Here is a 12,603-nt window from a genome sequence, read left to right as displayed (position 1 = left end):
ATGTACAACAAAATTACTTTGCATAACAACTGCAAGGATATGGGGGGAGGTGAAAATCGTATTGGTTTTGGTTTTTTTTCCTCTTGAGATTTCTGTAAGTTGGATTTTCTGGAGCAAAACTGGTGACAGAGGAGTTTTGACTGGCTGGGTGCCAGCCAAGGAAACCCAGGCAAATTATGACAAATGAATTTTTTTTTTTTTCTCCACATGGCATAAAACACAAAGGCAAATAAAATTCACAAAGGTGGTTTTTTTCCTCTTTATAATCCTCTTGCTGCTACAAAATCTTTTTTTTTTTGTTTGTTTGGTTTTTTTCTTTTCCTTTTCAATTTAAATTATATAGACTCTGAAATCACAAAGCTGAAAGAATCCGGTTGGGTCCAGGCTTGTCCCATCCCCCCCCCGACACAAACACTACCACTCCTCTCCCCCACAACCATTACTCCTGCCACCAAGTCCCAGGATTCACTGCTCTACAGGAATTAGCCAAAAGTTATTTTCTGGTTTGCTTTTCTCTTTGTTTTAAAAATCTTTTCCTTCCCACGAGAAGCAAAAGAGAAGAGTCAGAGGCAGGGAGTTCACCACGCTTCAGTGTAGCGGACATCCACTTCTTTCAGATTAGGTAGTTTCGCCTGTGCGGGAGGGTAGGAAAAGGGCAGAATTAATGACATGTTCAGGACTCAGGAAAAAAGTTCCTGTCAAATCCGTACCATCAGCAACCTGGGAGGATTGATCTATCATCGGCCACAAACTGCAGGGAGATGCACTACACCCTTGGCCCTGCAGAGTACCAGCGCTGAGCTCAGCAGTGAGCTGGAGCATACAGGTGTTAATGAAGGGACACAGTGCAGAGCCTTCACAAAAAAAAAAATAATTGTTGTTTATACAAATGCTTAGCAAAATTGGGCTTTAAGCATCCTGGTCTATTGGAAGGTGTCCCTGCCCATGGCAGGGGGTTGGAACTGGATGAGCTTTAATCCCTTCCAACCCAAACCAGTCTGTGATTCTATGATTCCATGAAAATTTGGAATTTTGTTTGTCAAACTCCAGCTATGAAGGCAGTGGACTCAAACTGCAGCAGACAACCCCAGATTCCTTCTTCAACCTCCACACTCAGTCAGTGCTTGATTTAAAAAAATTTGAGAGTGTTAGCAACTTTTGGTGTCTTTGTGGTCTCCTTTCCATAACTCCACTGCATTTGGACATATTGTTCCTGAATTACCCTGCGTGAGGCAGATGGTAATTGGCTGTTTGCAGTATTCCTACTTGTCGATTCCACTTCCATGCTCTCTGACCATAATCATACAGCTAATTCTCTCAGAACAAACATGTTTAATTAAGCTAGGGCATAATTGAGGAGTTGGAAGTTTCTAGGAGTCATTATTACCTCACTCCTTGATTTATGTGCATGCATATTTTGATAAGAGCTAGTCATAATCCTACAGACACCGCCGGCAAATAATTTTTCAGTTAGGCAATAATTACTTCAGTAGTGGGTGTGAGTTTATTGTCTGGTTCAGCTTGCCTGGTACATATGTGGGTGTCTGTATGTGTGTGCAAGTATGTTTAGTGGGGTGGGGGATGGAACTGAAAGGAAATGTCATTACTGGCATGTGCCCCAAATGCTCTCGCAGACCAAGGGGAGAAGGAGGAAAGATTTGTATCAAAAATGCATTCTTTGAAGTCTAAGCTGTTCCCAACAGACCTACAACCATGTGCCTCAGGGAAAGAAACTATTACCCTCCCTTTGAACACACACAGAGCTCTAAAAAAATGGCGACTAAGATAAGTCTCAATTGAGAGGGGGGGGAAAAAAGTGATGCATGCCTGTTTCCTCAGCTTTTTTAATTCTCTGCAATCCATTGGGACTTTGCTCACAGCCAGTTTTGCTGTTTGCCCTGGCAAGTCACTTTCCTGTGTTGCTGCTAAGGACTGTTAGTGCAATACCAGAGCAGAGGGAACTGGTTAGGAAAATATGAGTTTCAGTATGAACTTAGTGGCAAAGGGGCTCAGAAGCAGGGGTAGGACTGGGGGAGCCTTTCAATAGATTTGATTTCAGAGCCCTGGGCCAAATACAGCATTGACCTTGATTGTCTGTAAATGCTTGAGGCCTGAAACAAGCTCCATCGTGTGAATCCATCTGCAAGCCAGCTGTTAATTCCAAGGACTTGTTTGCATATACAATTGTGACACAAGTTTTGAAAACTTGATCTTGAAAAATCCATGCTAGCAGCATTGCAACTGAGTCCCCAGGGGAGCCCTGGCTCTACAGCCAGAACCGAAGAGAGATGTTTGCAGTGAATTTTGAAAGCAGAGCAGCTTCAGGACTTGCCTCAAGTTCGAAACTCAACTCAAGGTTGTAAGCCTGGCACAGTCTAAGGTTTCAACACACAAGACAACATAATGTTGAGTTTCATCTTGAGCCCTTGGGTTTATAAGGCAAGACTTTGGGAGATGTGACTCACACAACACCAGTGTGAAGACAAAGTCCATGTGAAGTCATGAAAGCCAATGCATCTCAGGCAGTCTTTGAAACCATCTGGACGGTGGGCCAGTGCCAACCTTATGAAGTTTAACCAAGCCAAGTGTAAGGTCCTGCACCTGGGTCGGGGCAATCCCAGGCACTGCTACAGGTTGGGCAGAGAAGAGATCCAGAGCAGCCCTGCAGAGAAGGACTTGGGGGTGTTGGTTGATGAGAAGCTTAACATGAGCCGGCAGTGTGCGCTTGCAGCCCAGAAAGCCAACTGTATCCTGGGTTGCATCAAAAGAAGCACGACCAGCAGGTCAAAGGAGGTGATCCTGCCCCTCTACTCTGCTCTCGTGAGACCTCACTTGGAGTACTGTGTACAGTTCTGGTGTCCTCAACATAAAAAGGACATGGAGCTGTTGGAGCAAGTCCAGAGGAGGGCCACGAGGATGATAAGGGGGCTGGAGCACCTCCCGTATGAAGACAGGCTGAGAGAGTTGGGGCTGTTCAGCCTGGAGAAGAGAAGGCTGCTTGGAGACCTCATAGCAGCCTTCCAGTATCTGAAGGGGGCCTACAAGGATGCTGGGGAGGGACTCTTCCTTAGGGACTGTAGTGGTAGGGCAAGGGGTAATGGGTTCAAACTTAAACAGGGGAAGTTTAGATTAGATATAAGGAAGAAGTTCTTTACAGTGAGGGTGGTGAAGCACTGGAATGGGTTGCCCAGGGAGGTTGTGGATGCTCCATCCCTGGCGGTGTTCAAGGCCAGGTTGGACAGAGCCTTGGACCACATGGTTTAGGGCAAGGTGTACCTGCCCATGGCAGGGGGGTTGGAACTAGATGATCTTAAGGTCCTTTCCAACCTTAACTATTCTATGATTCTATGATTCTATGACTGTTCCCCTCCCACAGCTACATCCTAGTTCTTTACACCATTTTGCCAAAGCAGTTGTAAATTCACAGTATAAATCTCACATGTCAAACTCAGGAACTGGGCATTAGTGCAGGCATTTCTATTTAAAGCCCAATTCCAGCCCAAGAGGCGTCAAAGAGAAAATTGCACCTTCCCCAGTGCTTTTAATTCTCCCTTTGCATTCTGAATCACGGCTCTGTAATGCTGTTCACCCACATTACTTTTGGTCCTGCTAATAGTACAGGACATGGCTTTGGAGGTCTGCACTAGATTTTACCTGTCTCTGTATACTCATCAGAAACAACCAACATGCTCCTATTTATGAAACCTTTACTGTTGATAGCACTGGCAAGAAGATTCAGTTTCTGATTCCATCTCATGCTCATCTATTCAGCATATTGTTTCCTGAGTCCACCAAAGCCAGCAACCTCACAATGCTGTTTTCAGTAATTATCTCCCCAAAATAATCCAGTTCACCCTCTTCAGATGACTTTCATGCTACCTACTCCATGAAGCCAGTTCTCTCTGCCCTAGACACTACCACCATGCACTTGCTAAATCTGCAAGACCTCCTGGGCCAGCTACTTTTCAGCTTTAGTGGATGCAATTCAGAAATACCTTGAGATCTTCATAGGTATCTGCTGAAAGTTTGGTGCTGTTCATATTTAAACTACACAGGCTCTTCATGGCTAAAAGAGAACACACAGATATTTATCATCATGCTGCATTTTCTTAAAATATCAAGCTTATGGTAGGTCAAAGCATAAACAAGACATGACTACGTGCAGTACACTCAGGAAAAAGCTGAATAGTGTAAAATATAGAAGTACAAATGGATAAACAGCTGTTTGGGCCCTCATCCAGGAAAAAGTCCCTATTTAGGAAGGGCCATTAAGCATATGCTTAAGTCCACTGACTTCAAAGGAGCTTAGGCAACTTCTCATAATCAGTTTCCTGCACATTATTCTGAATAGTGCCTGTTCTCAGTGCTCTGCATGGTGCACACAGGGGCCATGCTGATCTAGCAGTCCTCCCTCCCCCCATTTCCATTTTAGGCTCCAGTACTTAGCAGAATAGTTTCCTAAGATGAGCCATAACTACTGGCCTGTCTGGCATGTCTGTGTAGGATCGAGCCTATTAAAGGAGCCCTTTAAACCCAACAGGCGAGGTTTATAATACACTGTTGGATGCAGGAAAGGGTTTCATTCTGGCATGTTGAGCAGCTCTCAGTGCATGGGGGAATCCTGAACGCTGCTTAGATGGCCCCACTCTGCCTCACCCTATTTAAATTAAGAATAGTGAGAGTTTCACCTCCCCAAAAAAAGAAGGAACAAAAAAATGCCAGAGAGGGTATGAAACCTGCTACTCACAGTTGATAAACTCACTAATAAGTTGCTACATGGTTTTGCAATCTTCCCCTCCGGCATCACAAGGTCAGACTCCCACCCAAGGGGACAGTGTGCATGAAAAACAGCTGGGAAGCCCCAGGGCAACAGGTCACCACGTGAGATCGAGACAAGTGCCACTGGTAAAGTCAGAGGCAGGAGCCAGAGTATTGTCTGGGACAGCAAAGCCCACAGGAGGCCACTGAGCATTATCGGGCTCAGATCACCCTCCTGCTTCCCCTGCTTGCAGCTTAACAGCCACTTGAGTGGGCAGGGAGGAGGGAAGTTTAAACCTAAACACAACCACAGCCTGTTCTAAATCCCTGCAGAAGCAGCGCTGTGGCAGCTGAGAAATCAATCTTCTGTCTGAACCCATGTGAATTCCTCTAAACCCATGTCATTTTCCTCTGTAGCTTATTTTGGTCACTTACAACTAAGTGCCAGCAGCCCAGCATCCGTGACAGGAGTCTCGCAGAGGTTGAGCACTTGCAGCATCGTGAGGTGTTCAGAGAGAAGTCGCAGCCCCGCATCTCCAAACTGTGGGGCATAAGCAGAGTTTTCAAACAATGCATGAACATCATGTGCAAGTAGCTCAGTGCAAACAGGGCACATTGAAATGAGATTTGCAGATGAGCCCTCAAAGCCACACTTGGATTGTTTTCCATAATCTCAAATTACAGGAGAGAAAGCAAATAGTTTTATCCCCATTTTGCAGATGGGAAACGGAAAAATTAAGTGACTTGTGCGCACTTAACTGCAAGCCATCATTTAATTAGAATGGTGCCTTTGAAGTCTGGACTTTGTATGAGAGCACTCCCACTCAGGCTATACAAGATGGTTATGATGGTCTCAGCCAGTTCCCAACCACATCACAAAACAAGAGCACAATGTAAGTGGTATTAATTAGCTATGTTGGTCTCAAGAACAATGTACTATTGATTGGTAATTGTTCTATTGACCCACTTAGTTTCTGCTGTTTCTAAATTCTAGATTAATGGAAACCAGGATATCGCAAAATAAATGGAATTTAAACTCTTTTTTTTTATAATAAAAAAAGATGATAAAAAAGCAGGCTCTTTGTCCAGTGAAATCAAACTCATTTTGAGCAAGAAGCATCAAAGTTTTCAAATCCAAAAGTTACATTGTTAGAACAAATCTGGAAGAGATACAAGACAGTCTCAAAAAAAGCAAGCAATCAGATTGTACTTCATATTCCCCACACAAAAAGAGGAAATTTCTGGGATACAAAAGTAGTTAGGAAAACAAAAGATTATTTACATGACATTTGAGTGAAAAAAAAAAAGCTGCTTTTTGTGGTTGCGCCGAGAATAAACATATTTTCAGTGAGCACTACAAACAGGTGCTAACAGAAAATGGGGAAAACCTGTTCAGTGGAGAACCTCAGAGACCAAAACCAACAGGGAAATGTAGAAAAAAAAAATTAATTTTAAAAGCTCTTTCGATTAACAGCTGAACAATTTATTTGGTTAACTTGGCTTCTTTTTGCTTACAAAATAACCACATTCTCATTACAGTTTCCTTCTACTTATTAATTGTTTGAGTTTCTTTTTGCTGCTGTTGTTTTTAAAGAAATTCTGGTTGATCAGCATTCAGAGCAATTCACTGCCTGCACTGCACAGACTCTCTGTTTTACTTGACCAGATGAGTTGCACAGGCTCATTTTTTTCATCCCAAATGGGTGAAAGCATAAGCACTTCTCAGATGAACAGCAGCACATGTACAATGCCTAACTGGAACATTCAACCCAAGCAGCAACTCTTTTATAATTATAAATAAAATAAAATTTAAAAAATAAAAAAAAGGGTGGAAAAGAAAAATCAGCCTCCAAGATGAGCTAGACCATAGAAAGGCCCTGTAAAAATAGCACAAAACCAAACTCATTCTAAGCAAGCCTCTTCACACACTCCTGTGCTGACATAACGTGAAATTTCAGAATTAGTTAGCATTGGTTCCTGCTCTGAGTTTCAGTCTGCAAAGCGCTTACCTGAGTTGACCACAGGTTCAGCTGCTTGAGTGAAGGCAGTTTAATGAGGTGCTCAGCACAAGCACTTGTCACATTGGTAAAGGCTAGGCTGAGGTTTTCCAAATTTCCAAAAGATCCCGAGCTTAGCAAGCGGGCCAGGTCTGCATCCTGAAAGCAAACAAGAGATTGATAAAAAGATTATTGACTCCTCAGCCTGCAATCTGCAGTGGTGTCACCAATACTGTTAACCAGCAGGAGTTGCACAATTATAAGATTTGTTTACAGTAACAGAGAACCACACAGAGAAGTTTCTGTTTGTTTGGCAAGCAGCTGGGCTCTTGTGGCAGTGTTGCTTCACATACCCGGGGAAAAATTTATCCAGACATTAGGACAAAAATTTTCTTTGTGTATCTTTACAAGACACAAAGGCTTCAGTAGGCATTTTAACTTAATGAAGATTTCACTGCAAGTTCTAGATCCAAACCATATTCAGGACCATTACTTGGCCTCAGTGAAGTTAGTCTGGGTCTACACCAGGCTTAACTGCAACAATGATGGGTCTCTTTCAGACTTTCATGTCTAAGATCCAGAACTGGACATTGTGAAGTCTGTTTTTTAATGCAAAATTCTTCCTTCAAATCTACCATTCCAAATCTGCACACCGGTATAAACGTGACAGCCTGATGCTTGGACTTGTGTTGGAAACTGCTGCACAGACCCAAGAGCAGAAACATGCCCTTACTTGTGTAAACTCCAGTTGTGCTGACAGAGCAAGTGGCGTGGCTCCCCTCTTGACTGAACAAAACCACTGTGCCACATGGCAAACATAAACCAAGTGTTTAAATATCATAGAATCATAGAATAATAAGGGTTGGAAAGGACCTTAAGATCATCTAGTTCCAACCCCCCTGCCATGGGCAGGGACACCTTGCCCTAAACCACGTGGTCCAAGGCTCTGTCCAACCTGGCCTTGAACATCACCAGGGATGGAGCATCCACAACCTCCCTGGGCAACCCATTCCAGTGCTTCACCACCCTCACTGTAAAGAACTTCTTCCTTATATCTAATCTAAACTTCCCCAGGAAGAGTCCTTCCCCAGCATCCTTGTAGGCCCCCTTCAGATACTGGAAGGCTGCTATGAGGTCTCCACGCAGCCTTCTCTTCTCCAGGATGAACAGCCCCAACTCTCTCAGCCTGTCTTCATATGGGAGGTGCTCCAGCCCCCTTATCCTTGTAGCCCTCCTCTTATGTTGAGGACACCAGAACTGTACGCAGTACTCCAAGTGAGGTCTCACAAGAGCAGAGTAGAGGGGCAGGATCACCTCCTTTGACCTGCTGGTCACGCTTCTTTTGATGCAGCCCAGGATATGGTTGGCTTTCTGGGCTGTGAGCACACGCTGCCGGCTCATGTTAAGCTTCTCGTCAACCAACACCCCCAAGTCCTTCTCTGCAGGGCTGCTCTGAATCTCTTCTCTGCCCAGCCTGTAGCTGTGCCTGGGATTGCCCTGACCCAGGTGTAGGACCTTACACTTGGCTTGGTTAAACTTCATAAGGTTGGCATCAGCCCACCTCACAAGCGCGTCCAGGTCCCTCTGGATGGCATCCCTTCCCTCCAGCGTATCAACCGAACCACACAGCTTGGTGTCGTCGGCAAACTTGCTGAGGGCGCACTCAATCCCACTGTCCATGTCACTGACAAAGATGTTGAACAGGACCGGTCCCAACACTGACCCCTGAGGGACACCACTCGTTACAGGTTTCCAACTGGACATCGAGCCATTTACCACAACTCTTTGCGTGCGGCCATCGAGCCAGTTTTTGATCCACCAAGTGGTCCATCTATCAAATTGATGTCTCTCCAATTTAGAGACAAGGATGTTGTGTGGGACAGTGTCGAATGCTTTGCACAAGTCCAGGTAGATGACGTCAACTGCTCTGTCCCTGTCCATCAGTTCCATGGCTCCATCATAGAAGGCCACCAAATTGGTCAGGCAGGATTTCCCCTTAGTGAAGCCATGTTGGCTGTCACCAACCACCTCGTTGTTTTTCATGTGCCTTAGCATGTTTTCCAGGAGAAACTGTTCCAAGATTTTGCCAGGCACAGAGGTGAGACTGACTGGTCTGTAGTTTCCCGGGTCTTCCACCTTCCCCTTCTTGAAAATGGGGGTTATATTACCCTTCTTCCAGTCATCGGGAACTTCACCTGACTGCCAGGATTTTTTGAATATGATGGACAGTGGCTTAGCAACTTCATTCGCCAGCTCCTTCAGTACCCGTGGATGGATTTCATCAGGTCCCATGGACTTGTGCACGTTCAGGTTCTTAAGATGGTCTCGAACCTGATCCTCTCCTGCAGTGGGCCTAAGGTCTTCATTCTCACAGTCCCTGCATCTGCTTTCCAAGACTTGGGTGGTGCGGTCAGAGCATTTGCTGGTGAAGATGGAGGCAAAGAAGTCATTAAGAACCTCAGCCTTCTCCAAATCCATGGTAGCCAGTTCTCCTGATAGCTTCTGGAGAGGGCCTACATTGTCCCTAGTCTGTCTTTTATTTGCTACGTATCTATAGAATCCTTTCCTGTTATCTTTTACATCCCTTGCCAAACTTAATTCCAGCTGGGCCTTAGCTTTCCTAACCTTCTCCCTAGCTTCCCGGGCAATGCTCCTGTATGCTTCCCAGGCCACCTGTCCTCGCTTCCACCTTCTATAAGCTTCTTTTTTCCCCTCTAAGTTTCCTCAGCAGCTCCTTGTCCATCCATGGAGGTCTCCTGGCCCTCCTGCTGCACTTTCTTCTAGTCGGGATGCAACACTCTTGAGCACGTAGCAGGCGATCCTTGAATATCGACCAGCAGTCTTGGGCCCCCCTGCCCTCTAGGACTGTATCCCATGGAACCTTACTAAGGAGGTTCCTGAAGAGGCCAAAGTCTGCTTTCTTGAAGTCCAGGGCAGTGAGCGTGCTGCATGCTCTTCTCACTGTCCTGAGGATCTCAAACTCAACCATCTCGTGATCACTAGAGCCAAGGCTGCCCTGGAGCATCACATTTCCAACCAGTCCCTCCCTGTTGGTGAGCACGAGGTCAAGCATGGCACCTCTCCTTGACGGCTCCTCTACTGCTTGAAAGAGGAAGTTGTCTTCCACACAATCGAGGAACCTCCTGGATTGCCTCTGCTGGGCCGTACCGTCCCTCCAACAGATGTCAGGATGGTTGAAGTCCCCCATGAGGACCAGGGCCTGCGAGCGTGAGGCTGCTCCTATCTGTCTGTAGAGTGCTTCATCCACAGAGTCCTCTTGATCAGGCGGCCTGTAACAGATCCCCACCATAATGTCCCCCATTGCTGTTCTCCCTTTGATCCTGACCCACAAACACTCTGTTACCTCATCACCCGTCCCCAGACAGAGTTCCATACTCTCTAGCCTATCACTGACATAGATAGCAACGCCCCCTCCCCGTCTGCCTGGCCTGTCTTTTCTAAACAGCCTGTAACCTTCCATTCCGACATTCCAGTCATAGGAGCCATCCCACCATGTTTCTGTGATACCAATGACATCATATTCCCGTAGCCTTGCACACATCTCTAATTCCTCTTGCTTGTTCCCCATACTACGGGCATTTGTATAGAGGCACCTTAGGCGAGCTCCAAATGAAGCCGACTCAATGGCTGGGGCAGCTGGAACATCTCTACATGGCTCCAAGCACTTATTACAGGTGCTGGCAACTGACCAGGAGTGTTGGGATGGATCAATGCTCCCCTCCCCCAACACATCTAGTTTAAAGCTTTCTTGACCCACCTGGCAAGCCTCCTACCAAAACAGCTCTTCCCCTTCTTTGTCAGACCAGCTCCACCAGCCTCCAGTACATCTGGCCTCCCAAATGGAGCCCCATGTTCTAAATAGCCAAACCCCTGACTATGGCACCACCATTCTAACCATTTATTAACCTGCCAAACGCGCCTAGCTTTTTTAAGGTCCTCCCCTTTGTCCTGGAGAATCGATGAAAAAACTGTCTGAGCTCCAGAGCCCCTAACCACCTCTCCCAAGGCTCTGTAGTCCTTCTTAATGTTCTCCAGGCTACTGCTATCTATATCTCTAGCACCCACATGGACCACTAGAAGGGGGTAATAGTCAGCAGGACTTACTAGAGCAGGCAGCCTCTCAGCAACATCTCTGACCCGAGCCCCTGGCAGGCAACACACCTCCCTCGAGACTGGATCAGGCCAGCAGATGAGTGCCTCTGTGCCTTTCAAAGTAGAGTCCCCTACTACTATGACCCTCCACTTTTTCCTGGAGGCACCAGTAGTGAAATATGGCAAGATAAAGCTTGTTTTTCTATTGATGTGATTAACTTACTGTGGACTTGGATGGCAGTGTTAACCTTGTGGGACCACCTTTTCTTTGCTGTAAAAGAGAAGATATTTTAGTCAAACAAGTTGCCTTTCTACGTTTCAGACCAACTGAAGTACAGAAAGCTCTTCGCTAGGGCGAACCCTGCTCTAATTTCAAAGCTCCCTGTCAGCCCTTCCACCTTGTCCCTGCTCTTTCTGCACTGACAGATGTTTTCCTGAGTGTGCTAGATGCAGGCCTGTTGCTACCTAGGGGACATCCACTAACTGCAGTTAGTGGTCTTTGTGCCATGGGTCAGCATTTTGTCTGATTCAGCCTGCCATTAGTTGGTTACTTTCACTTTAAAGGAAACAGCCTTAAAATGCTGGATTACGATAGTAAAGGGGTTGAGGCTGCACAGCTGATAAAATCATTTGTTAAAAAACACCTTCAAAAAAAGCATATACTTTTCAGGCTGGGAGCAGGGGTTAAAGAAGGCAAATATAAATGTGAAAGAGGGAAGAGAAAGATTGTGAGTATGTTTGCATAGGTGAAAAAGTGCTAATGAGAGTACATCTATCTTCAATCTGTAGATCCTGTCATCCTGTCTTTAAAATCGGGGGGGGGGAGAAGATCTTTTTCTCATAGGCTCTAGCTCTGAGAACTAGACCTAAAAGACCATCTCAGTGAAATGTTGTGAATGTCAAAACATTAAGAAATGCTGGGCTGGCCAGGACTAGAACCATTTGCTACTCATATGTCAAAAGGTGGCAGAATTTGACAAGCTGACTTGTAAGATCTTAAGACAGCAGGATTCCACCTTTATTCTTTCACACAGTCTAAGCAGGCTATCGAATATCATTCATAAACATAGTATGGGATTAGACACATGAGTAAATATCACACAGTGTATATATTGACAGTAAAATCCTCCAAATACCACTCCCATCCTGTTGTTAACTGGTAATTTCACACCCTGCTTGTCTGTCTTTTGTATCTCCATTTCTGGAGAGGACAGACCACAATGTGCTATGGCAATACTGCATGCAGGGTGACATACCAGCTCTTTTAACTCCCTCTGCCTGTCACACAGCTGTTCATACATTCTCTTTCCCATGTCCGTGCTTTCCAGGGTAGAGATGATCTGGAGCTGGGCGTCGTTATTATCAATGATGTTGTATTCCAGCATCAAACACAAAATCTAGCAGCAGAATGAAAGAAGAATGGTTACTGCAGTACTTACATTCAGTTTCTTCCAAATATCCTAATTACACTGGGCACGCTAGTTTAAATTACTTGGGTAAGTTCTTAGAGCACACATTATGCAGGCTAGATTAGAGGATCATAGCAACCTTTGCTGACCTTCCAACACAAGAAACCAATTTTTATTCATAAAGAATGAACTCTAATGTCTGAAAGTCAGCCTATCTAATCTATCCTGTCTTCCATTAGTGCTCATTCCTTCTGACCAAGAGGTGCAATTACTTTGCATCAGTCCTGAAAGATGGATTCATGCCATGGCCTGCTTCAGAACAGGTA

General features: G+C 45.4%; 1 protein-coding gene across 1 annotated transcript in view; it reads right to left on the bottom strand.

The window, feature by feature from the left end:
- Positions 1–286: 286 nt before the first annotated feature.
- Positions 287–12,603, bottom strand: part of LOC115618971 (C-Maf-inducing protein-like) — a 184,072-nt gene continuing 171,755 nt past the window's right edge. The window contains exons 16-21 of the mRNA XM_030510968.1: positions 12,125–12,265; positions 11,092–11,139; positions 6,768–6,914; positions 5,194–5,299; positions 3,996–4,066; positions 287–632 (exon numbers count right to left, since the gene is read on the bottom strand). Coding sequence (XP_030366828.1) covers positions 579–632; positions 3,996–4,066; positions 5,194–5,299; positions 6,768–6,914; positions 11,092–11,139; positions 12,125–12,265 — 567 coding nt within the window. The 3' untranslated portion in view covers positions 287–578. The remainder of the gene's footprint in view (positions 633–3,995; positions 4,067–5,193; positions 5,300–6,767; positions 6,915–11,091; positions 11,140–12,124; positions 12,266–12,603) is intronic.

Source organism: Strigops habroptila, chromosome W (assembly GCF_004027225.2).
Source record: "Strigops habroptila isolate Jane chromosome W, bStrHab1.2.pri, whole genome shotgun sequence".
Lineage (NCBI taxonomy): Eukaryota > Metazoa > Chordata > Aves > Psittaciformes > Psittacidae > Strigops > Strigops habroptila.
This window is presented reverse-complemented; position numbering and strand designations above follow the sequence as displayed.